Raw genomic sequence first — 27,209 nt, 5'->3', positions numbered from 1 at the left:
ATAGCAGAATGGGGTATCCTGAGAGAGTGGAACTGACAAACTGTATTTTTCCATAATACTTTTTCCTCAATATATCCTTCAATGTTATCAACTGATTTATTTAAGTTTGATTATTCACTAAGGCAACCCCCGTCAAACACACACACTACTTTTGACTCTTCTTCAATTTCCTCACCAATCCGATCTGCCTTCCACTTCTCTCTTCTCCTCCCTCGTTATCCCCTTATCCTCTCTCCTCTCCTCCCCTCTCTCATTATTTGCCCTCCCCCTGCTCTGTCATTTTTCTTGTTTACCTTCCCCATCCTCCCCTCGATCCCTCCCTCCCTCCTCAGCTAATCCGCTCCGTCGTCTCTCCTGTCGACATCCATGTCCTGCCCACATCCCTGCCCTTCTCGTTTCCCCGACCCCTCCTCTTCCTCTTCCTCTCCTTCTCTCCCTCTCAGGACGATGTGTGACTGTGCTCTTGCTGAGTTGATGCTCATGTGGACCCTCTCCTATTATAGATCACTTTGCCTGTGACACTGACCATTTCTGTCTCTCTCCCTTTCTCCCTCTATCTCACCCTGAGGGAAAACCAAGTCATTATGTTCGGCAGCTTAAAAAAAAAGACGAAAAAAAAGGAAGGGTAGAAAAGAAGGACGGGCGGAGGAACAGCAGGAATAAAAGGATTTGGATGGACAGAGGGGGAGACGAATAATAAATGGTGAGGGAGATGTGGAGGATGGAGGGAGCAAGGGAAGTGTGGAAGCAGGGGTGGACCTGGGGGAGAGATGAATGCAGTTAGAAAGAGCTAGGGGAAAGACATATGCTGGGAGAGGTGTGAAGGAGGGATGAAAATGACACAATTTGTTTTATCCTCCTGTGAGAAAAGAATGTGAGATGAAAGAGGGAGAGTGGAAAAAAGAGAAGGAGAAGGACAGGCAGAGGAAGGGGAGAAAGGATTAAGACAAGTGAGCGGAGAGCAGAGAATCACATCAAGTGAGACACAGGAAAGAAGGGAGACTGATTCAAAAAGAGAGAGAAGGGGGAAAGAGGGATATTAAACAGGAGAGAAGTGTGATGCGTTGTTAAAGAGGACCTAATATGCTCATTTTCAGGTTCATACTTGTATTTTAGGTGTCTACTAGAACACGTTTACATGTTTACACCTGTTATCACCTTCCATCTGAAACGCTCTGTTTTATTACCTGTCTCTTTAAGCCCCCCTCCCAAAAAAGCTACTCTAATTGGTCAAGGTTTCTGAGTCTGTCGTATCTTGGTGTGTCTGCACTGCCACTGTAGGTGTGGAATGACTGAAACAGATTTCTACAGCTAAAAATCAGTACTAAAACCTTCTAAACAAAGGAATATGATCTGAAATCGGGAAGGAATTAACAACATTGGCAACCAAGACATCAAGTTTCCTCGATGTCAGCATGTAGCTAAATTGAGCAGTCTTCTTGAAGCTGATGATTGACTGTATCAGAGTATAGCAGCACTTTCTACCGTGAAAAGAAGTCAATAGAAGCTTCTAAATGTAATTGGACAATCCAAAATCAGGGAGAAATGAACAAAATCAGCAACCAAGATTCCAGATTTCCTTGATGTTATCATGTTACATGAAGCAGTGTACCTGACTGTGGACATAGCGGCACACACATTAAAAATCACCATTAGAAGCCTCTAAACACAATGTTCCAGCAGGAATATAATCCGAAATCAGGGAGAAATGAACAATATCAGCAACCAAGATTCTAGGTTTCCTTGATGTTAGCATGTAGCTTCATGTAGCACTATATGTAATGTAAACACCTGCGGTAGAGTGCCTGCAGCAGGTGACCATATAAAGAAATACGTCAAGAGCTGATGTCAGCTTGTCTCAAAAGCAGATATTGGACACAGAGAATTCAGAATGGGCCGCAGCCTGAGGTTTTTGGTCACAGTCATTACTTTAACATATGTTGACCTCATTATCTGAAACTTTGGCCACGTTTAATAATATGAACATTCCACACTGTAACATTATATATAAGACCGAAAATAAGGAAAAGCATTAAAAGTCCTCTTTAAAATGCGTAAATGCTCTATTCTTTATGCCCTTCCTCTCCTACTCCTCATTGCCATGATTTTTGTTCCATCCACTACACATTGAAGGAATGCAATGTGGTTGCAACAGATACATTATCATCATTATTTATGTACGATTTGCACAGCATTATGTGCATTTATCTAGTTTTGGCTGTGTTTTTAACAGATGTAAGCTTTTACAGCTTGTCAAAATCTGTTTTTAGAGGCAAAAATATTGTTGAGCACTCTGTAAAAGAAAAAAGGCCAAAGCTGTAATTGGCCTAAAGAATAAACAAACCATTTTACTTTCGAATGGATCACAAGATCAGACGTTGACGGTGCAGTAAATGCTTTTAACATTACAGTAACATTGCACAATTAAAGATTATAACACTTGCATATCTCTGATGATATATTCCTCTATTTAAGTGGATAGATTCAGGACAGGTTTTCTTCAAGCTATGCAACAAAAGGGAATTAACTAAGAATGACACTTCTGGAAAGTGAAATATGTTGCACGTGGTTCCACTGCAAACCATGTAAAGACAAACCTCCACCCATGGTTAGTTAAAGGATACTTCCACTCTACGATGCTGATGCAGGCCCTGCGGATAGGGTTCTTGAGTGTGAGACAGAGTAGGGCCCGTGGCGGTCTTGTGGCTGTCGTCGTTGTCTGTTTCTTGGGCTTAGAGCTATAGTGTTGTCTCTTCCTTTGCGTGGAGCTGGCCGTGGAGATGGGCCCGCCCCCTCCTGACCCGAGCCCCGCCCCTCCGCCCGATGCGGCGTTGCCCATCAACTTCGCCTGCCTTGCGGCGTCGATGGCCGCCTGCCAGCTTAGGGCCGCCCCCGGTGTGGCGATGTGCTCCGGGGCTAGGCCCACCACGCCCACCCCGTGGTTGACCCCGCCCCCTCCTCCACCATGGTCGCCGTGGCTGCCACCGCCACTGTGCTCGTTGGTCAGGCCGGGGGGAGGAGGGCGAGGAAGGGGGGGAGGGGGAGAGTAGTCGGAGCCTGGAGTGGAGATAAGTAGGAAGGGGGAGAAAAAGAGGAGAAAGAAAGTTAGCAAACAACACAACTGTCAGTAAGCTCTTAAATCACTTCCTCCGGTCAGTAAATGATTCACTTGTTGATTTAATACATCACACACGGTTCCTTGAGGTTGATACAGTGGCTCCGTTTTCTACAGTGTGGTAGTTTACTTTGGAGGCTTCAAGGGTGTTTGAGTTGTTGACAGATCAGTTAGTGAGCCCTGTATATTTTTCAGACACTGAAGTCTCTCCCTGTAGAATAGACGATGACTAATATACTCCCATCTGTCAAGCAAGTACAACAGAGCTAACTGTGTGCTGTTTAGTTCCTCAGCATATTGTGTAGGTTATGCAGTCCATTCACTTTGTGTCAACACACACTCAACACCACTCATCAGACCAGCAACTACTGGCTGGTGCAATAATCATTCTCTGTGCTAACGTTATATAACAAATATTCTATCTCACAAATCTTTATTATTGTTTTAAATTACAGTTACTTCTGGTTTTTCTTTCGCATAGAGGAAGATTTTTAGGGGATTCTAGGGGGTTTTAGGGGTTTCTTCTTTATAAGGGACAGTTCACCCCACAATCAAAAATACATTATTTTCCTCTTACCTATAACGTTAGTTATCACTCTAGACCAGGGGTCTGCAACCTTTGCCATTAAAAGAGCCATTTTTGACCAAAAATAATTTGAAAAAATCTGTGTGGACCCGCAAAACATGTTTGAGCCTTATAATCAAGGTAAATAGCCTATTAAGTCTAAATTAGCGTATACTTATGGTCTAAATAAGCATTTGTTAAAATGTTTTACCACAAGGTGGCCACTGTGCAGGGCACTATTAATAATTATCTGGTACTTAAATTTTGCAGAGCTGGCAGTGAGAGCAAACAAATCTGTCCACGCACTACTACATTCTCTATTTTATTCAATTTACTTTTTTGGATTTGGCATCCATAGCTAACCAGCCACTGCTATCGAGGTTGAGCAACATTTGGATTCATAGAATGAATTTCCATAGACTTCTTTTCTCAAAGGCTCAAGGAGCCACTGGACAGGGGCTAAAGAACTACATGTGGCTCTGGAGCCACAGGTTGCCTACTCCTGCTCTAGACTGTTAGACTTTCTACCAAACTACATCCACAAACCATATCACCGTGCATGGACAAGAAGGTTGTGTTTGTAATAGTGTAATATGTAAATATTAATGGCGTCTCCCTCGGCTGAGCTGCAATGTTAGTGTGCTCAGTGGTGCTAGGTGAGCTAGTAGATGCATGCTTCCTTTTGCGCAGTGATACAGTTAGCAGGTGTAGTTCGGTAGAAAGAAAATAGTTCCTACATGAAACTGCTCACAACAAGGTCAGTTTTTCAAATGTGCCATCTAGTTCCATTATATTCAAGACAGGGCAGACATCTCTACAGCCAATATCTCCAACATTCAGCAGCTCACACCAAAACAATCTAGACTGATAAATAGCACTACAGATAAGAGGAAAAATAGGCTATGTGTTTTTGATTTTGGGGTGAAGTGTCCCTTTAAAGCATCAACAGTGGAAAGTGTTTTAAATGTTGTTCAATTGCCCTACAACCTTGTTACGTGGCCTTTCCATAAATCAAAGGCCAGCATCTTTATGCTGTAGAAATTTCAGTACAAGCATATTATAATAAACAGGGGTCAGAGCGTTCACATATATTTACTCAGCTGAGGGAAATGCAGAGAATAAAATAAAATCCAGCCTGAGAGTAAAATAAGAAAGACTTCAGACAACATATGTACATAATGGAATAAAATAAAAGAAGACAAATTAGAGACAGAATTACAATAATCTCAGTGAGATTACATAGTAGTGTCGCCCAGGCAAATTGTAGAAATAAGACTAAGTGAGTAAAAGTAAGAGAGAGCGGATTATCCATACAGTATGCTTAGCCAGATTAAAGACAGTTATGACATCCTCTCGGCTCCTCCTTCCCTCTGACATCTGAACAAGGATTCCACAAATGCTCTCACCATGAGGAAGATTACACACTCTGTGAAACCATGTACCCTTTCCAGGTTTAAGACAACACACGTTTGTCTTACTTTCATAAACACAAAACTAGTCATGCAAAAACACATGATATCTTAAATGTTTCTGACAATGGAGAAGAAATGCATTGCTTTATGGAAACTACAGTTTATTTCTAAAACTCCAGAATAAGTCCAGCTAGCTACTGATGCTATCAAACTATTTCAACGTAACAGTCTGCAGAGAGTATAACAACCTTAATCTAACTGTAATATGTGTTCAGTACTTGCATCAGTGCTTTGAGCAAATGCTTTGGCATGCTCTCAATGCTGATTTCAGTCAAATTTGACCAAATGTAATACCCGATGTGAGATTCACAAATCCCATGAATGCAAAGCCACTTTCGGGAGAACAAGAATGCAAAACTTTAAGAACCCCTGCAAAGTTAATCCAACCTGTGCTGTCACAACAGAGATAAGGAGAGAGAGAGAGAGAGAGGGAAAAGTGAGAAGAGATGTGCAGAGGTTAGAGAGAGAAGGCGGAGAGAGAGATAGACTTATCCTGTATGCTTAGTACGATTACAGGGTGGTTACAATATCCGCTGAAATCCTGTTCCTCTCACTTCAGAGCTATAAGTTTCTACATATGAACTCACGGGCCTGAGGGAACATTACATCAGATCCTGAGGATCACACACACATATACACATCCCAGAAGCACCTTCCTTCACATGCTGTGTGTTCATGAAGGTGCCCACACTGTGACATGTATCATCCCATAAGTAGTGCACTAAAGTCAGTAACACTCTTGCTCACTAACTAAATGACTCTACATATGGGTGTAATATTACACAGCAATATCAAGCCTGTGACCTCTGACCTCATTTGCTAACTGCTTACGCTAGAATATTTTTCAACAGGTGTTTTTGCTTCAGTGACACAATCTGGTGGTTGGTCACATAAATTATCCTCATACCACAGGCCTTGTTCACAGCAGATATTTTGACTTTACTATAGTAGTAAAAGCACAGGTGTTACTAATAACATTAAACTGCCATGAAAATGTGACAGTGAGCCAACATGCACAAAAGAAGGGCCCTGAAAGCAAAGCAGCTGTCAAAATGAGCCATCATTAGTTTCATTATCTGAACCTGTGGATATGTGTACTGTAACATGCTGAAGTACAGTCAACAGAAAAAAAAGACCTTTTATGAAGCCAGTGTTGTACTTGCGGTTATGTGCAGCATTTTAGTTTATAACTTGTAACTGGTGATGGCGCTAACTTTGCTTTATATTAAATGCTTTATATACTAATGGGTTGTTCGATCTTATAATATAAACAGTGTTATTAAGGTTACTTTTGAAATGTAACAGTATAGAGATACTAGTAGTATCTTAAGTAGTTCTTATGATTTATCAAAGTGATATAACTCATTTCATTGGGCTATTTTAATTACTTTCATAACAAATATTTAAATTGGGCAATAAAGCTGAAAAATGTGCAGAAAAGGTGATGCCAAAAGAAGCAATTCCTGCATGGCAAAAAGATCCAGAGCAACAGAATGAATGTTATATTCATACTCTACATATAAACTTTTTACTGAGAAGAATATATTCTGATGTTACCCTTTTGTATTCCCTAACATTTTCATTAATAACTGTAATTTAATTACATAGTTTTTCCTCAGTAGCTGTAACTGATTACAACTACTTTCATTTTGTAATTTAATTACATGTAACTAGCCTCCAACACGGAATGCATAAAATATAATAATCGTATAATGTATCACAAGCTTTGTATGTGTTTTGGATGAAAATCTTGAACTAAAAAAGTAACCAGTTATGCTAACTGTTAACTGTCAAATAATGTAGGGTAGATAACTGCACTCAAGTGGCCCAAAGCACATTAGTAGCTATAAATTTACGGTAACGTTAGCTGTAACATTATGCCACAGCTCATTAGAGATGAGTAAACCTAGACAACAAGCCAGTAAACCCAGCATTGTATTTAGCATAGATTTCAACAATAATCCCCACAGATTACGCCTTTCGAATTAATCTAACTACCATTTAAAAAATTGCCTTACTTTACAAATTACTCGACAGTCAAAGTAATTAGTTACATTTAATGTGTAAGGCCTACTTTACTTTCTGTTGTTTATCCCCATTCCATTAATTTGCCTCACAATCAATTCAAAAGCCACCACCAAACCCACACGTAACATCGTCTGTATTTAACTTTAACATGCTGCAATTAAAAATTACTCTATCATAAGTAACAGTGCTGCATCTGAACTGTCACTTAAATAAATGTACAGAGGTGTTACTGAAATGTACTCAAATAAGAGGACTAAATGTGCACATAGTGTATCATTAGCCTTATACACAGCAGACATTTTGACGTAGTGTAGTGGGGAAAGCACAGGTGTTAGTAATAACATTAAGATGCCATGAAAATGTGACAGTGAGCCAACATGCACAATAGAAGGGCCCTGAAACCAAAGCAACTGTCATTAATTTCATTACATACACCTGTGCATTTCATACTACAGTATAATATGTTGAAGTGCATTCCCTTAAAAATGCCTTTTATGAAGCCACTGTATATGCATTATTGTTACGGATGCATTCATGTGCAACATTTTAATTTAATAACTTCCATTTTAATTGCTTCATATACTAAGGGGTAGTTCAATCCATAGCAATATATAAATGTATAATATAACATAAATATAACAAAATTAGTAGGTGCTTCAAATGGAAATCTTGAGCTAAAAAAGTAACCAGTAACTGCTAGCCTGCGTTAGCACTAACTGCTAAATAATGTGAGTGTTGATAATGTAATTTGTTAAGTCAGTGGTAGCAGGTAATTACAATTATTTAAAGTTAAGTCAAAGAACCTCAAAATTGCACTTAAGTAGAGTTTCTGAGAAGCTACATACATATATTTTCAGGCAACGTTTGCACAACATAACTGGCAGGTTTTAAAATGGGCTAGCTTAGCCTAGCCAACGAGCTAGCCAACCTAGCATTCTATTAAGCCATCAGTCGCTAGCTAGCTTAGCCACACGCAGCGCTCTGGAAATAAAACAAAACGCGATACAACAAACAAAACAGCCTGCTAGTCAGTTAGCTTAGCCACACGTTATGTAAACGGGACAAATTACAGGTTACCAGACGGCCTCTGCCTCCTGACACGACTCAGCCTCCAGTCCGTGCACCAAGCTAACCATGGTGTACCAACTGCCAAGCTAACAGTTAGCTAGCTAAACATATTTCCTGTCTAACCAAGCAACAAAAAACGTCACTGACTGATGTGTAGCTATTACACAAATGTTAAATTTAAAAAGCAATGCCCTTGGAGTATTTTTATGGGAAGCAGTGATAGTAATATTGATTTAATATTGATTAATTTAAGGTACCTTTATAGCCTGGCTCCACTTGCTACTGCTTATGACTGCAGCCAGACAGGAGCCTGCTTACTGCTAATGTCACTATGTGGCCACCTTGACCTGAGAGGCTAAGAAACTCATTTTCATCAAATGGCCTATCATTTTTTATTATATTTTTAGTTTAATACCTGTTCCCTATTATTGCTTGATATACTTTTTATTTTATGTTATGACTTGTTTTATTAATATTGCAGTTTGCTGATTTTATTCCTGTAATTTGTCCGTTTTTAATTTCAGTTTTATGCCGAGCACGTTGTAATATTTGTTTAGAAAAGTGCTATATAAATAAGCTTTATTATTTTCATTACAGCTAAAATAAAACTAGAGTGCCCTAAAGGCAATGTTAAAACAAATGCACTGACGAAACAACAACAGAAGATTATGTGTGCAAATATTTAGGAGCAGTGTGCTTTCGAATGCAGCGAGAATGCCCAAGGAGGTGTTCTTTACATTCATCAGCGGTGAAGTCACTTGGTATCAAATCCAGCTGTGCCTTATGGGAAATACCACTGCGGTTTCAATTTGGAGCATCTCGTTACTTGGATTGAGCTATATTTTCCCCATTTTCTCTGAACTCTGGGATTGATTTTAGAGAGTGTCTGTTATTTTTGAAAGGGGGAGAACCTAGGGGTCTATAGCAAACCTTACTTTTATCATACACTCAGGCTCTGCATCTACTACTGTCCCAGATGATTCTCTACTGTGGAAAATATCTTCCTCTTTCTTTCCACCATTGACTCCAGTGTGAGTTAATATCTGCTTCCTGACTGCTGTTGCACATCATCATCGCACTCTTTCGCTCACAATCTCTCACAAACACACACATACACACGAATAATCACTTTCAGCATATTGTACTGCTGCGTGATCAGTTTATCTCACACTGCCTGCCTCTCTCACAGGGTGTACCCCACTGAGAGTGTGTGTTTGTAAGTATTTCTGTGTGTGTGTGTGTGCACGCTGCATGAGTGAGAGTGCAAGGATTAGTGGAGAGTAAAACTTTAATAATACTGAGCTCACTAATCTGTCTGTCTGACCGCGTGTCTCTCTGTGTGTCTGTCCTGCATGTGCACAGTCATGTCATGTGTGTGTGCACTGTATGATGGATTGCGTGCTGATGTGAGTGACTATAATTCCATTAGCAGCTCTTTATTCTGCGGGGGGGAAAAAGGAAATACGATTCTGACTGAAGGGGAGAGGGAGGAGAAGGGAGGGATGAAGGGATGAGAGAAGAAAAGGAAAGAGGATGAAGAAGACAGGGTGCAGCGGGGGGGAGGTGAATGCACTGTGGGAGGATGGATGGTAAGAGGATGGAGGGACAAACGGAGGGGGTAAAGAAGGGGAAACCCATGCAGACAAGGAAAAGAAGAGGAAACGGGGGAGAAGATTAAATTCTGGGAGGAACAGAAAAAAGAGCGCAAGAGGGAGGATGAGGAAAAATGGTTTTGCCTTCAATGTAGTCAGTGGTGTTACAGTGCAGGCAAAGATTTCTGTAGTGCTTCAGTCAGTCAGTGGTAGTTACAGTGCTACAGTCAGGGATTGTAACTCTACTTGGATCAACACCAGTAAAAAACCTGATGATTTATGCTGTATACAATGAGTTGAACCAACCAGAGTTGGATCTTTGTGTGTATATCAAGTGGTGCTCCACACCTGATGCTAATCAGTCCATAACTGATGGCTAGCAGACAGGATGAAAGGCCTTCTTCACAGCAGACGTCTTTACTTGCCATAGTAGGAAGAGCACAGGTGTTACTGATATCATTAACGATAGCTCTGTTCAGGTGTCCCAGTAAGCCATGACAGAGAGCCAGCATGCAAAAGTCCAGGACCCTGACATGAAAGCGGCTAAATGGAATTTGCCATCATTCATTTATTTAATTTTATCATTTGCACCTTTGCTTTTCCTACTGTGACAAGTCACAGTGCCTTCTCCTTTAAACTTTGTTGCACCTGTCACAGTGGAACAAATTCAACAATATTACTCTAATTACTTAACGTGACCTCACATAGCTCTGCTCACTTTGAACCTGAGCAGAGGTCTAATCAGCCAGAGTAACTCAAAACACCTGTGTGTGTGTGTGTGTGTGCGCGCATGTGCCTGGTCTTTCATTTTTGTGTCGCTCAATACAATGGACCTCTTTCACTAATATGTGTGCAGTAATATTCTTACTCTGCGCACAAAATAAGTGGGCATGAATTCATTAATTACTGTTGGATTCCTGACACGTGCGTGACGGCCAGTTTTGTTCTTACAGTCGTGTGTATGCTGGTGAATCAGAGTCAGTCTAAATTGACAGGAGCGTGCCTGCTATTTGCATCGGCAGACTGCCACGCTGCTATTTGTATCATGAGGAAAGTGGTTAAGTTGTCTCTGCGCACATATTTCTGAATGTCTTGGCAGTTGGAAACAGCTGATGAGCCAATCGTCACTCACTTTAAACATGAAGATGTGCTAATATTCAGCACGGGGACAGAGCAAACTGTGCACTGAGACTTCAGACATCAGTATGTATGCAGTACTGTAAAGACAGTCAGCGTTCACTGTCACTGAACTTGAACCGAACTGAGCCGAACTTGAGTGTGAACTGAACTGCAGACTGTAATGAGCTGTGATACAAACTCAAGTCAGTGGAGCTGTTATCTGCTTAATGATAAAGACTGGGGAGAGATGCTATCGCTGCAACTCTGAGCACTCTGCCGTAAAATGTCATCGCCACACACACACACACACACACACACACACACACACACACACGCTCACAACAAGAGTATGCCGCAAATTGTTCTAATTAATATTGCCTACCAACAAAATACAGTTCAAGTATAAATTACGGCAGCGTAAAATCCATCACCGAAGGATTTTTAAAAAAAACTCGTTCAAACTGCCAAAGTCCTTAGTTGCCCTGCTCATTTAATTGGCTCAACCAGATAACGGACAGCAGAGGGGACCAATCAGATTATCCCACCCTAAATCAGCCTCTCACATCATCTCCTCTGCGTGCCCTTCTCTTTTTCTTTACTCAACGACTGCCTCATTTCTCACCCTCTCCCTCCATCTGCTTTTCCTTCTCCTCCGCTCGTCCCAACAGGGATCTATTTGGGTGGACAATGATGATGTAATTATCGGTCAATTAACTGATGATGACACCTGATCAGACACTAATTAATGGCGGATGCACACATGCAGCCACACACACACACACACACACACACACTAAGGGCCTTGCACCTTACAGCAGCTCTGATTCAGAATATGAAAAAAGATGAATCTTATTAACAGCTTGAAAATTGGGCCTGACCAGTGGTCTTTTTTTCCCCAGCACGTTTGGATCCCATAAGACACACACACACACACACATACACAACAGTCCTGTCATCTGCCATCCCAGCTGAATTGTCGTTTCTTTTGAAAGATGACCTCCTTTTGCTACTGTACCTCTTTTTCATCCTCCTCCCTTCTAGTTCTGCATCTTCTTTATCCTCCTCTTCTTCCCTTCCATCTCCCCCTCTCTGTCCCCTCTACGTCTCTTTCCTCCTCATCCCTCTGTACCCATTAACAATCCCCCTCCCTCCTCCTCTCACCACTTCTCTTCTTCCCTCTTTTCTCTCTAATCTATATAGCTGTCACTCCCTCCATTGGCTCTCCAGCAGCGGACAAGTTCATTTTCAGCCGCGCACCCTTCCTCCTTTCCTCCATCAATCTACCCCTCCTCATCCCCCCATTTTTCTCGATCTCTCGTGCTTCGCTGCTTCTCACTCTTTTTCCCATCACTTCGCTCTCTGTCATTTTCAAATAGCTGACAATTATTATCTCTCTTGTTCTCTGCCGTCTATTTAGCTGAGGAAAAAAGCAGCATCGCCGATCTGACGCAGCAAGATCGTTGCTTCGTAACTGCCTTTTACGACCACTTTCAGACTCTGATTTAAAATATTAAACATAAAACAGATAATGACGGTGAACTCTTGCTCCATTTTTTGGCGTAAAAATTGTGATTGCCACCGCTTCCGTGTGTTGCAGGGCTCCTTTGACATCCCATCATGCTTAACCCTCATTATCACTGTCATGATAAATACTGGTTGTAAGCCATATACTAGTTCTACCCAATTTACGTGTCATGCACTCACTCACAGTAACACACACACATACATGTACAAATTCAAAAGCAGTCTAAAAGGCACATTAGTATCCAGTGGAGGATTTTCCTATAGGCGACCAGAAAGGTCATTAGTCGGCAAGATTTCATTGGTCGCTTAGTCACACAAAAAAAACGAACAAACATGAAACTCTATTAGAAGCTGTGCCTTGTAAAAATAAACCAAAACCTATATGACTGGACCATGTGGGAATTTAATTTGAAAGGACGGACACAGGAAGTGTCCACGTTCAGCAGTCAGACAGGAGTCAGGTTAATTTCCAGGGCTGGTACCTGCAGTTATTCCACAGGCTAGTTAATAACATGTCGGGCAGGAAATCCAAAGTGTGGGATCATTTTGAGAAGGTGAAGGGCGAACCCAAGGTGATATGTAAACTCATCTTCATTAGTCGACTACAAACATGACGTATCATCTGAAACATAGAAGTAGCTACATGCCCATTAGCCGACAGCGTCATTAACAGGCGGCTCGCTCAGTGTGTGACGTGCACTTGTAGATGAAATATAGACCTATATTAATGAAGGTTCATTAGTACGGTTTTGTATTTCTCTGTAATGTTGCACAGTGTTAACAATGTTACTGATACTATTCTTTCTCACATCTTCAACTCAAACCATTGTGTTGCAAAATATATCATTTAATAATTAAATTAATATCGTATACATGTGGGCGACTAGTCGACTAATTGTTTTTTGCTAAGTTGTTTATTTGTGTTTATTTCTCATTGGCTCTTGTTCTTGGGAGGGGCACTGGAAGCTTGCCTAGGTCGCTGAATGTACTAGGTGAGGCACTGTCTGTATCAGTTGTGTACATGTGCATGAATTTTGTCGGCTACATACCCCGTGTGTGTCTGCATATGTGTGGGTGTCTCTCATTTGTCTCTCTCTCGCTCTGTCCATATGTGCCCATTATCCGGCCGAGTGAGCACACCACACAGACACACCTGCTCCCCACGATGCGCACACATGCGCACACACACACACAAGTTCACACACGCGCACATATACACACCTGCTCCCCTTGAAAGACAAGACACACACACACACCTGCTCCCCATTGATCTATGACCCCCCCAACAGACAATTACAGTATACGCTGAAGTGCTCGCACACACACACAAGATCCACACAGCATGAGCAGGACATGCATGCAATTTACAAGGAAAACACGTGAAGGGGCATGCTTGGGATCGGACCAAAGAGGTAAACAAACAAGACAACCAGGCGCACTGAAAACTTATCACACTGTGCAGAATATTTACTCTTAATAGACAAAAGGACGGCCTGTTGTCAGGGGAAATTCCTGCTCATTTACTGTACATTGAAAATAAAGTGCTCCTCATTTATCTGAATACTACAGAGCGGTAAACACACCTCTGCCTCTGCAACTGAGGTTGTTTGTCCCATTTTGTCCCATCAATAAAAGGACGTGATAGCAGGGTGCCTTTACTTCTTTTTGTTATGAATGAGGTCAGTCTAACAACAAAATAACTACAGGTACTGATGGTGCTAAACACTTAGCCCCAGTGCTGTTACTGCAGTTTTTATTGTGATGAGCCCAGGTTACAAAAACCCCATTGTATATGGATTTATTCATTAAACTGCAACATACTACCTGGAGTGCAAATTGAAGTGGAGGGGTTATGAGAAAGACTGTGCATGTGCATGTGCATGTGCACACCCCTCCACACATGAGATGCAGTAACATATCAAGGGAATACGCACATATAGATCATGCTCTGTATTCAACAGCACATTGCTCACTGTCATCTGGACTTTCTAGTTTATTACAGCTTGGCCAAACCCTCAAGCTGTGAATCGTGCCTCTGAAGCACTGATTGGTTGTTGTTTTCCTACTCCCAGGAGGTCAGAGTGGGCAGACTATATGTCTTACAAGCATAAAAGATTGAAAACAGGAGTCTAATATATGTATTTGTTGCTATAAGGAGTTCTGTATGTTAGTTTCTGCCAAAAACAATGCAAGAAAATCAAGGTGGTTGATGTTCCGAGAAGTAAAAGTGGAGCTGATCAACAGTACCCACGCACCCAAACGACATGATGTCTTAGCTAGTCACATTTTTTATTGTTTTCTTTGGCTGCATTTTCTGTTTCTTCTGGATCTTAACACAAATCATCTGCTGGAAAGATGGTGAAAAGAACTCATGAAACTGAAACTTGCAGTAGACAAACCCAAATCATTTTAAAATTGGTGCTGCATGACCAGAGAGAACAGAGGAAAAGGGCTGTGGCACGTACTTTCCTCAAGAGATAACAAACAATCTTGTATTACAATTAAACAGTGCATAGACAAAATAGACGCAGTAACAGAATATTGGTTCATATTTGATTTGCTCTGCTGAGAGTTGTCCAAGCGGCAACCTGCGGGGCTGAAAAATGCAACCATAACCAAAGTGCCAAAAACTGCAGTTCCTTGAATGACCACTTGAGGCTTGCTCCAGAAGCCAGTCAATCCCCATAGACCCACATGTTTACAACAGAAAAAAACATGTTTACAGCCTGGTAAAAAATGGTTTTGGTGTCTTTAGCAAATTTCCTCCTACATGACATCTGCAAGGTGGGTAAATTACTATACAAGTCACCAGTTAATATTTTATTAAGGCTTAAATTTACTGGGTAAACTGTCTGTCGATAGTATCCTTGGTTTCTCAGTCAGAGCCACTCCTGCTCCTCCACAGTGCCAGCCTCTTGCCCAAATATGGTCACTTCTGGCTCCAAAAAACCAAGATGGCGATGGCCGAAATGCCAAAATCAAGGCTTCAAAACAGAAGTCCACAAACCAATATGTGATGTCACACTAGATATGTCCATTATTTTTACAGTCTGTCATTTCATAGTTTGATTTGATTACTTTCAGTCTCCTTTTTACAATACAGGAAATGATGACGACCACTACCTGTTCACAAACCCTCAGAAATAGACAAAACAATGACAGAGTCTTAGTTTATACTTGATCAGCACTGCCTACTTTACTGTTTGATCTGAGTTTGGTCTGGGTTTTAGGGAAAGAGAGAAGGGCAGCTCTCTCTCCAGATCTGCTTCTATATTCTTTGTGTCCTAGAAGGCTGTGTCCTACTATGTGGAGCTCAAGCAGGGGCCCTAGAGTCAGCGAAAATCCACCAGATGACGCAAATATGAGCTGGGAGATGAGCAGGGAGATCTGGGCACTGACAAGATGGAGGAAAATTCATCATAGTTTGCTTATACATACTCCCTACACTGTCATGATACAAAGCTGGTTGAAAATCAGCAAAGTAAAATCAACCCTCTCAATAGCAGTTTTTTTCCACATGAAATGCCAGAACTCCAGGAAATTAATCAAAGTAGCTCACAGGGAGTGTTTAATGTTGCTAATTGCCATTTATCAGTATCCAAGTGACAACTGTTATAACAATGACACACTATGGTAAATCCTGAGAGGGCTAACTTTGAGCCAAAGATAAGACTGGATGGTTTTAAGCTGTTTAATTCTTAGGAAGTGAAGTCAAACCACCCCCTTGGCTGGCTAGTTGAATAGTTTGAGGTCTTATTTTTTCATGACGTGACCTTCCCTCAGATGATTTTTCTTGCTTTGGACCAAAACATAAATACACAACATCTGAATATGATTTTGAAGTTTGATTTAATTTGAAACATACAGTACCTCATTACTTAGATAGTTGAGGTCAGCTGATTGTCAGATACCTCAGCACTGAGAATCTGTATTTAAACAGCTAAGTAACTGTCTTGGCCCAACCCTGTCTCCATAAAATTTTGTTTATATACTAATTTGTTTTGATGATTGAGATTGGCTGGATGTGACTGATATTTGGCATGGCAAAGAGGGCGGTGGTCTTTTTTGTTGTTGTTGTTTTTACCCAGAGCAGACGTAAAAACATGACAGCGACAATAGGGTACACTTAAAATCCCAGACCCATTACAAACAGCTAAGGATCAAATATCATTGAAGTTACATGCAGTAACCCACTGCCAAAAATGAATGACTGTAGCAATACGATATATCTCTTACGATGTAAAATCTTCATACAGACATCTTATAACAAATACAGAATTTTGTTTCAATCATTCACTAAGTTTGCATGTCCAAGCGGTAACCTCCAGGTCTGAAAAATGCAGCCCAAAACTGCAGTTCATCAGATGGCCACTTGGTGGCTCCAAGTAAGAAAATATCCAACTTTACAACAAAAATAAACATGTTTACTGCCTGGTACAAAAATGGTTTTGGTCTCTAAAGCTAATTTAAACATTCATGACAACTGTATGGGGGGTGATTTTTTTTTTATATAACTCACCCATTTACATTTTATCAAGGCTTAAAGTTACACAAATTTAAGGGTGGGGCTACTCGAGTAACCAGCTGTCTGTGAGGTGTCACCAAAGTCAATGAGTCCAGCCTGTTTTCATTTGTAACTCATCAAATACTGCTGCTTTGTCATTGATTTCTGCGTCAGACACTGACGCAAAAAGGCAACTTTTGTGGCAGTATGATAACAACGTAATATATGCAGCTGGAAAACCCCTATAGGGTGGGTGAGAGTGGAGGTGGATGGGTCTAACAAACCCTGGACTTTCACCTGGGAGCCTGCTGTTTGCTTCCTGTGTGAATGTTGAGCCAAACCATGATGTCTTTTTTCTAAACCTACCTATGTACTTTTGCTGCACAAGGAAATAAAGATGTCAACACAAGGTATTTTACTTTGAAAATGGAAGTGTATTTTGAAAAGACACAATGCATGTAACAAGGGGAAATTGACATGGCGTCCCGGAACTTTAACAACAGACACAGACGGATACCTAGCATGTCATATGTAGACGTAAAAGTCCACTGACTGAGCACTGATATTTGACAAGTTGGGGTAAGAATGCTCTGATGAGTCCGATCCACTCCTCACTCCTCCACAGCTCCAACCTTTTCTCTATATATGGTCACCAGGCTCCAAAGAACCAAGAAGGCAACTGCGGAAATGCTGTACTCGAGGCTTCAAAACGGCAGACCACAAACCGGTGGGTGACATCACAGTAGTTACATCCATTATATTACACAGTTTATGGATCTGCCGGTATTGGTCTGGGTTTAGGAGCAATCTTTTGACATGTTTACAGTACATTTGGAATATTTATCTCGGTTGGGGTTTTTACCACAGTTTGCAACACACACACTTGCTTGTTTTCGGTCAACATTGTGCGTTGTCATGGATATGTTGTACGCAAACCAATTAACCAACAGTTGCAAGGTTTGGGTAGAGATGCAGGCCAAAAACAAAATCCCACATTAGACATTATGAAAGACATTTGATATCAACAGAATTTTGGATATGCGCAAATATTGGAACGCTGACCTTTTCATGAAGGTGGTTAAAGAAAATAACAGAGGGATGCAGTGTTCTCACTATCGGACAAGTCTGCCACTGATGGATGAAGTCCTATTATGATGCAAAGATGAAAATTGGAACATGTGACTCTGGTCGTTCCACTGTTCCATATTTTAACATGATAAACGACATGTTAGGGTATGCTAATTGGATTTTTAATGGCTGCATGTAAACTGTAATATTAGTGAAACAGTAATTTTCATTAGTGATATAAATATAGGTATATAGTCTTAAGAAAGGCAAAACTGGAATATTTTGTGCATTTAAATGTAGTCGCTGCTGTTGCTCGATATTAGAATCAAACAATTACCGTACTTTATTGTACAGAAAATGACTGAGACATGATACAAGTTCTCCTTTAGATAATTCTATAAGAAAAAATGTACTGTATCAAAAGCCACAAATTAAGTCAGCGATTTATGACAGCAGCATCGGCATCCCTACTTGAAATATAAGGAGCTGTGATAGACAGGAAAACTGAATGCGGGGGTGAAGCAAGTGAGAGAGGAAGAGAGAAAAAAGAAGACGAGAAAAACAAAGAAGTTATGGAGAAAAAGAAAAGTCGAAGTCAGCATGAGGAGGAGGAGAGGAGAGCAAAAAGTGATGGAGATACAGGTTGTGTGGAAGAGGAGGAGAAAGAGGAGAAGCGAGAGGAGGAGGAAGGCTTGTTCACACTGCGCCTCCATGCCGACCTTGCATACACACATATTCACACACAGTGCAGGCAGCAGATATTAATAACTCCTTATTAATATTCATCTGCAGTGGAGAGATGTGAGGCCAGAGTAACCCAGATACGAACCGTCTCTCTACCTGTCTCTCTCTTTGCGGCGCTCCTCACATCTAATGCTCACGATCTCTGTTAGCCAGTTAGCTGACACTTTCATCCAGTTTTGCTGTGATTGAAAAACAGCTTATGTTTCTGCATCATGAGGGTACCCTGAGCTATGAAAACTGAGGGATAGGTAGGTCATAACAGCTCAGTAACCAGAAGAAAATGTTTGCGGGTCTGCAAACCATGGATACGCTAACATTTGTCTCAAACATGTCATATCAACACTTTTAAAGTTACATAGTATGTAAGTGGATGGTGTGACACCATAGTGAGATGGCTGCCAAGCTGCTGACCACTGATAGAGACCAACAAACAAACAAACAAAAAACGCTGCATATCCAGTGATGATTGTGCCACTAACACTGGGTGTTTTCTGGCAAGACATTAAAGTGTTTCTTGTGGCGAGTATTGCACCACAACTGGTTGTTTTTTCATGAGGCATCATGGCATTTCCAGTGGCAAACTTTCAACTGAAGCTCTGTTTTTTTAGGAAGACATCAGTGGCATTTCCACTAGTGATTCTGCCACCTGGGGTTTTTTAACTTAGACATCGGTGGTATTTTACAGTGGTGATTCTGTCACCAAAACTGTGTGTTTTAAGTGAGACATTGCGGGATTACCAGCAGTGCTTGTCCCACCAAAACTGGGTATTTAGAGCTAAAACATGATCGTTTCCTTAACCATAACCAAGCAGTGTCGTAAGGTAGTTACTACTTTACAAAAACAGAAACCATGATGGAGATGGGTTTGCCTTGAAGGCATATAAAATCACACTGTGTTTGATTTAGCATAAGTTCTTCTTTAAACACCAATTTATTTTCCAGTGCAACCACACTGCCTGCACTGTCTGTATCTTCGCTGCTCTAACTAAGTGAATTTTATGCCTCAACACAACCACATGTTCATCACATTGTTGTTAAAACATAAGGAAACGTTAAGTTTCAACATATTTGCTACATAATAATGTGCAAATGTTACATAGAAATGTACTATGCCAGCATTTAATCTTGCACTGGGTTGGTCAAAAGACAAAATACAGACAATGCTTAGGTCCCTAAATTCCCCAGACTTTAGGGAAACTTGTTGTCATACAGTATTTGTTAGTAATGGATCCAGAGGGTACATCCATTGTTTCTTAATCCATGTTGTCTTGATTAATTTTCTTTTCTTTCACCATATTCTCCTGTCTCCCTCTTCGCCATACTTCTTATTCCATCCTGTCATTGTCTGCCTTTCCTTCTCCCTCTCCGCATCTGCCATTTAGATCAGTAAAGGGCACACTGGACCCCTATAACGTATACCATATGCCATTCAAATAATGCTGTCATGCAAAGTGCCTTCCGGTAAAGTAATTGCATACATTTTATGGAAGTATAGTCGCACTGAATGGACTTCCTAACCTTGACAAGGTCATTACAATGCAAAACCAACGAAGCTGCACATGGACACCTGTACGGTAGGTACAGAAGACTTATGTGGGATGTTTCAGCCTTTTTCATGTACCATAGGTGTCTGATGGATGTTCTTGCACACAGGGCAACACAATAAGGTGCAGACAAACACATGATTCCTAACTTCTAAACTGTCCTCAGAAGCTATGAGCATATAGCAGCACAAGCATGAATAAGCTCTGTGCCTTATAGATTATGCATCATCTAACAATGCAGATGTGCATTACACACTTGGGTACTTCTTGTTTGTATCATTTTGTAGACTTGCTAATTCAAATACAATGTTTTCGCATTAAATTTTCACATTACGTCTGCACAAGACCCTGTCTGCGTCTTCAGATTTGTACTGTTAAATATTTCCAGATATTGCATACTGTTATTGTACACACAGTCAACTGTCATTCCCAATTAAAGCTGTGTTGGGAAACTTTTATAAAACTTTTTGACATATTTGCTGAAACTGTCACTGTATCCAGACTGTAGTACATGTAAAAAAGAGTAAACGTTCTCATTTTACAGCTAAACAGTACACTCAATATGTTTCTGAAAACATTCTAGGCAAGAAATAAGCAATGCAACAACAAAACCATGATTCATATTTGATCAGTGCTGCCTAAACAGTTTGACCGCAACTTAAGAGCAGTGATTGACATGATTGACAGCTGTGTTAGAGACTCCTCAGCTCTGATTGGTTGTTTTGTGTGGTGGATTGTTGCAAATGCCACTAGAAGCACGATAAGGATTATCTGTCTCATGTACCACTGTCTGGAAATAGTTTCAGCTAATGTGTCAAAAAGTTATTTTATAAAAGTTACCAGTTGTAGATTTCATGATGTTCTGTCTCTCCACAAGAAGTCATAAACACAGAAAAGTAAAGCTTAAACAAAAAATATTGTCACTTTTGATTTTTGTATTTCTGGTCTGATTGTTGCATTGTTGCATTTGTATCGATTCCACAGCCAGGCTTTGAAAATATCACCAGCCCGGATCCAAAAGCTGATGGATGTCTGCTTTGGCTGCTAACACTGCCATTTTGGCAGCAAACCAAACCATCACTTTCACATTCAATCGCTCACTTCCACAAGTCCTCTTGTTAAAACCTCTCCTTTGACGGTAAAATATGGAAAATCGAGCCTGAAGCTTTTCCAATCTCCCGATTTCTCCGGGTGACCCTAGCATTCCTGTTGATTACACTTTAAATAAACCTTCACTGTGGATAGGTTACCATGGCAAAGGCACTTGGCTGAACATAGCCACTGGCAGCCTATTTTAACAGCTCATCTAATGTCCACATAAGAAACAAAAATACTGTAAAAGAAAGGATCCTTTTATAGAGAAGTTTTCCTCTGAATATAGAGTAGGTGTGATTGTAGGTGTGACCTGTGTATGATCCAAGAACTAATGCACAACATATTTTCAGTCACTGTGGCCATGCTAAAACACAGATGAATAGGGATGTCAACTATTAACTACTAAGAACATTCTGACTGGTTCAACATGTCAGTCTATAGGTTAATTTAACCTCTCTTCAGTTTACTACACTGTGCCCCTTGTGGGTCTGGTGGGCACTAGTGTTAAAAATGAGGCCGCTCAACTCACTTGTGCAACCTGGGGGAGATTTCACCACCTCTAAAAAACATGACAAAAAGACAAAGATAGTTAGAAGCTAAAGCCGAACTATAGGCTACAGATCACAGTGTAAAAGTGAACCACCACATCACTGCTTATCGCCACAGAAGACAATGAATATAAAGGGAAACTTTGCTGATATTCAACCAGCTGTGTGGCATCGCAGTGTGTGCAGATGAGCGGTGTTTGGCTTCGCCCCTGTGCCGCTGCCAGCACCCAGACCTCTGCTGCTGGACGGGCAGGGCAGGGGCAAGTTTCCCTGCTTCCCTTCACTGGTTCCTGTACAGCAGGGTCGGTCTTTGTTTCACTGTTATAATCATTAAAAAGCAAAAGCAGCATGTGTATACATTCAGTAGGCTATATCTTCAGTAGCTAGCTAGCTAACCCTACACCCAGTGAACAACTATTTTATCTGTTTTAAAGCTGTGTTATCTTTGTCATTTAAAAAGCATCAATATGCCTAATAATAGCCTAGCAGTAAAGCTTATATATAAAGCACCGAAAGCAGGATAGATGAAGTTATTTGCAAAAATAACAAACAAAGAAACAAAAAAAACCCACCCTTAATTACCGCAGGGGATATTCCTTCACCGTGACAGCAGTTCATACATATCACATTTTGTATTTTTGTCATAAATGAGTCATTCTTCACTGTCGTATCCTCTAAAATAGAAGACGAGAATCAAAATGGAAGGAAACATCACACTTTCAAGGTTGTTTCTTTCGCTTTCCTGCTCTCTTGGCGAGTGTACAGTCTTTGCCAAGTGTGCCAGCAGGACCCGGCGACCTCGCTCTCTAAAAAAGACTGCAAAAACGAGCAGAGCATGTTTCCACCAACTGTTACAGCTGCTACAGGTTCGACAAGAGGTTAAAGAGGAGCGTAAAAGGACATGGCTTGTTAAAAAATACAACAATAAAACTGTAAAAATCTGCACGGACAAAGTGATTGACTACCACTCTCGATTCTGCCCTTGAGCAAGGAATGTAACCCTCATCTGCTCCACTGGGATCACCCAGCAGCCAGCAGTGGGAGCCTGTGGTTGCACTGGGCAGTTGCCAGGAGGGAGTGTGTGGAGCTGTATTAATGCGAAACAGAGCATAGATGAGTAGTAAACATTCTTAAAGCCACTTTTCCTGGATAAAAAAAGGAGAACCAGACTTAACCCAGGGTAACGATACAATGTGTTAAGGCTTTGTGGATTTTTATTATAGCATCACTTACAAGAAAAGATCCCTGATGCTACTGATGTGGTGATGTTTTGGTCCCTGCTGAAGTATCAGCTCTGCTCTGCATTCTAATGACAGAAATAAATTGTCGACAGGCTGCCACATATGCTTCTGGGGAACACAGACACGACATGCACATACAGTAGCTGTTTCTGACAAGCACGTTTGAATGTGTAAAATATATTTTTGTCAGCTTGTTATGATGATTGCCATATTGACTTTGTATATTCTATGTAACATATTTGGCTGCCTGAGCTGTTGACAGATGGAAAAATTGAAGTGTTTATAATGGTATCTCAAAGGGAGATTCATATTTATGTGGGGGGAAAAGAAAATTCAAACGTTGCTGCGCTTTGATACATAAATCTGGTGTGTTTTTTGAATTTCAACAGCCTCCTATGGGAAGCTTTTTGTTAGCAAGGCCAAAACAAGTAAAAAAATCAATACTTTCTGTTTATCTAAGGGGCAACACATGCTATTTGTAATTGTCTATGTGGTGTTGAGTGTTTTTTTTTCACAGTATTACACAGATACACATTTACAAATTGTGTATGTATTCAGTGAGGTGGTTTGGGATGCTCAGGAGGTCAGACTGCTGGCTCCTGAACTTTAACAGGCCCCACTGGAGCCTGACAGACAGCAACTTGTTTAACACAACACCATTAATAAATAATTCTCAACAGAGCTAAAATATCATCAACCATAACTTTATAATATAGAGCTTTCTTTTTAAAGAAATGCTCATTTTTATGGGGGAAAAACCTTACAGCAGAATGTTTTGTTAATGACACTGTATGTTCTGCTAACAAAACTGCACTGTACACAGCAGCTCTTCACAAATCCACAAGCCTCATCTGCTACTAAATCACCAGATAAAACACAAAATATGCAAAAAAAAATGTGTAACAGTTTGGGGGTCTTCCTCTAGGAAATTTAACTGTAAACCACTTAATTGAAGTGAAATAAGAAGTCCAGTGAGCTGTTTTAATATAAACGTAGTGTGCTAGTATGTGCATCACACTATGATAATGATGAATATCATGTGACGTATGTGATGTGCCATGCTTTTGTTGCCTGTTGTACGTGTTCTGTGCTGTTGTCCCTTTTCCCTCCCTTGTAGATCTGCCCAGGTGTGCTGCATTACTTAACGAGGTGCATCACACCTGGCATGGAGGAGGTGCTTAAGAGCTCCTGTGCTGCAGCAGAGGAGAGAGGCCTCTGGTGTGGGGACTGCTCATCCTGCTGCCTAATAAATCCCATGGATTTTGAGTGTTTTAAAGGTGTGGTTATTTTGGACCAGCGTTGGAGTTTTGTCTGCCCCATAGGGCCACCTAAGGGTGGGGCGTAACATTGCCTTAACCTAAGGAAGTGAACCTAAAAGCAAAGTTTTTTTTTACCTACTTTTTAAGTTTATTTTGAAAGAGACTGTATGCTTATAACAAGCAGAAACTGTGAATCTCCTGAGGAAACATAAGTTTATTTTGAAAAGACAGTGCATGAAACAAGTGTAAATTGACACGCCATCACCCCCCCCCCTACCCTACCCCAAATGTCACAAAAGGATGTATATGGAAACGGCATGACAATTGGTGCGTCCTTGACAAATTTCTAATGAATACCCCACAGATGAAAACTGACAAATAAACTTTAACAAGTCCTATGATGACCTCAGCTATAACAGTGTTACAAAACCCCCAACTCTCCCTCATGGCCTTGTTAAACAACCAGTGTATACTCATGTAACACCATCTAACAAGAGCCGTCATTAATCAGATGCTCATATGATCAGACCACAGTGTTCGCTCTTTGCCTTTCAGCGTGGTGACACTTAGAGACTGTTCATTAGTTAAGCCAACACTTTGCTGTGAATATCCAGTAAATCAAAAATAATAAAATTCCCTGTGTTTCATTCTCCTCGCATGTTTCATGCTCCAGTTTAAGGGCCCTGCATTTTATCACGCTATCTGAATCTCCGAAACTGTTCAAGTCAGCCCCAATGCTGGGCCACATGATGAGCCCCTGGGTTATCCCCTCAAAACTTTTTGCATTTTTTTTTGCATCTGTCAGAGACTGTCTTCCCCCAAAAAACATAGGTAGTTTGTACAGCAGCTTATAGTGACCAATATTTAAGTGGATGTAGTGATTATGACGGTAACAGGTGATGAAGTATAGTAAAGAGCTACAAAGTCCATGTTGGGAAGAGGTCAGGGTGGATGGATAGGTCAAACAAATACAAGACTTTGACCCATGAGGCCGCTGTTTGTGCCCAGTGTGAAACCAAAAGTCAGCATTGTGTCAATTTAACTTATAATACGTTCACTAACGTAAAATACTTAACATATGCCATGTATAAAACTTAACTTGTAACACCCTTATTTTAACCCATCCCATGATCTTTTCCTAAACCTAACCACCAAGTATTGTTGCCTAAACCTAACCATGTGTTTAAAACTGAGACTGTTAATGGTCACACATGTCATCTTGAGAATCACTGGCAAACCTCTGTCATTTAGGAGTGGGGATGTGTTGATCTGTTGCCATTGGTACTGACACTAATTGCGGAAATGCTCCTGTGGGTCAAATTAAAGGATACTCATGCTGTGTTCACTCTATTATGGACACAGTAATAGACTACAAGTCATTTTCATTGGAAGCAGCTGACATGAAGCTACAAATTGATGCCTGACACTTGTTGACGTGCGTAATGCACCACAGAGCAAATTTGAGCTGGCTTCAGCTTTTTCCAGCACTCCAATGATGCAGTGAAGTGTCAACCAATCATATGGTTTTGTTTCAAGCTGTGCTACTGTGTTATTTTGCTAAGTAAGCTTACGCGATGCTAGCTGTGTATTGCGGTGCACACAAAGATGCCATGGGGCGGCAAAATGTGATTGACCAATGCGTCTCAGACATAGACATAGATATAATTTTGACCAAATACAAACTTTAGATGATGTTTAGTTGAGGTGCTTTGTGGCAAGTAGCAGACACACACAAGCCTGTGACGACGTAACTACAATAATGAACGCTTGAACAACACGTCTACGGCTACTCAGTGATAATGTTGCTGGTCACGTTGTTGCTTTGTCGTAGTGTGAACACAGCATTAGGTGGTCGTATGGACTGGAGGACCCTTTGATTTGTTATGCCTAAGTTTAATTATAGCCAGTCTCTACAGCGTGTCTTGAAACAGTTTATACAGTTACAGTATAGTCCGCTGTCATGTTTGTCTAATACAGTGGTTCCCAACGGGTGGGTTGTGGTCCAAAAGTGGGTCGCAGGTCCAGTCTGAGTGGACTGCAAGTGACTCACAAACATGTGAAGTTTGTAAAAAATGGGCTTTATTTTAAATTAGGATGAATTTCCAGCACAGAGCTTTTATTTTGAAGGGCTGTCTCCTGCTGTAGAGTAAGTAGATGACAAACAGCTACTTGACAGAGACAGCAAACTAGCTTGAGACATGGCCAAATGCAAGTATGACGCTAAATATATTAAACTGTGTGGACCTTGAACTAATGACTAAAGGAGAAATCTGGACCCCATGGCTGCACCAGTTGGGAACCACTGGTCTAATACTAAGTCACTTACATTGTGCAGCAGCTGTGATCAGTCTATATCAGAGTTGAAGCCAAAGCGTAATTGAAAAAGGCATATTAAGTACAATCAAATTAGACAAATCCTGCTTCTGATTCTCCACTGATTCTGTAAATCTCCAAGTGTTTTTCGTGTTTCACCCGTGTTTGCATTGAGTTCTATCCACTCCAATTTTCCACAGTTTAACACTTGATTAAAATAAGCCTTGTCTCAGTAACAGCACCTTAATCTGAGAGATGGAAAGCAACCAGCTGAAGAGGAAACAAGGGCACAAAAGGCTAATTTATTTATTTATCAAAGCCTTTTTGAGATTTTATCCAAAAACTCTTCACATGGTCTGAGAGCTCTCAGTTAATTTAAGCAAAAGGAAAACTGCAACCGCACATAGGCA

General features: G+C 40.8%; 1 protein-coding gene across 1 annotated transcript in view; it reads right to left on the bottom strand.

Annotated features, from left to right (window-relative positions):
• Nucleotides 1-27,209, bottom strand: part of cacna1c (calcium channel, voltage-dependent, L type, alpha 1C subunit) — a 301,347-nt gene that overhangs the window by 202,927 nt on the left and 71,211 nt on the right. The window contains exon 2 of the mRNA XM_050036618.1: nt 2,625-3,057. Within this exon, the coding sequence (XP_049892575.1) occupies nt 2,625-3,057 (433 nt within the window). The remainder of the gene's footprint in view (nt 1-2,624; nt 3,058-27,209) is intronic.

Source organism: Epinephelus moara, chromosome 23 (genome assembly GCF_006386435.1).
Source record: "Epinephelus moara isolate mb chromosome 23, YSFRI_EMoa_1.0, whole genome shotgun sequence".
NCBI classification, from domain to species: Eukaryota; Metazoa; Chordata; class Actinopteri; order Perciformes; family Serranidae; genus Epinephelus; species Epinephelus moara.
The sequence above is the reverse complement of the archived record's forward strand: the minus strand, read 5'-3'. Positions and strand labels throughout refer to the sequence as shown.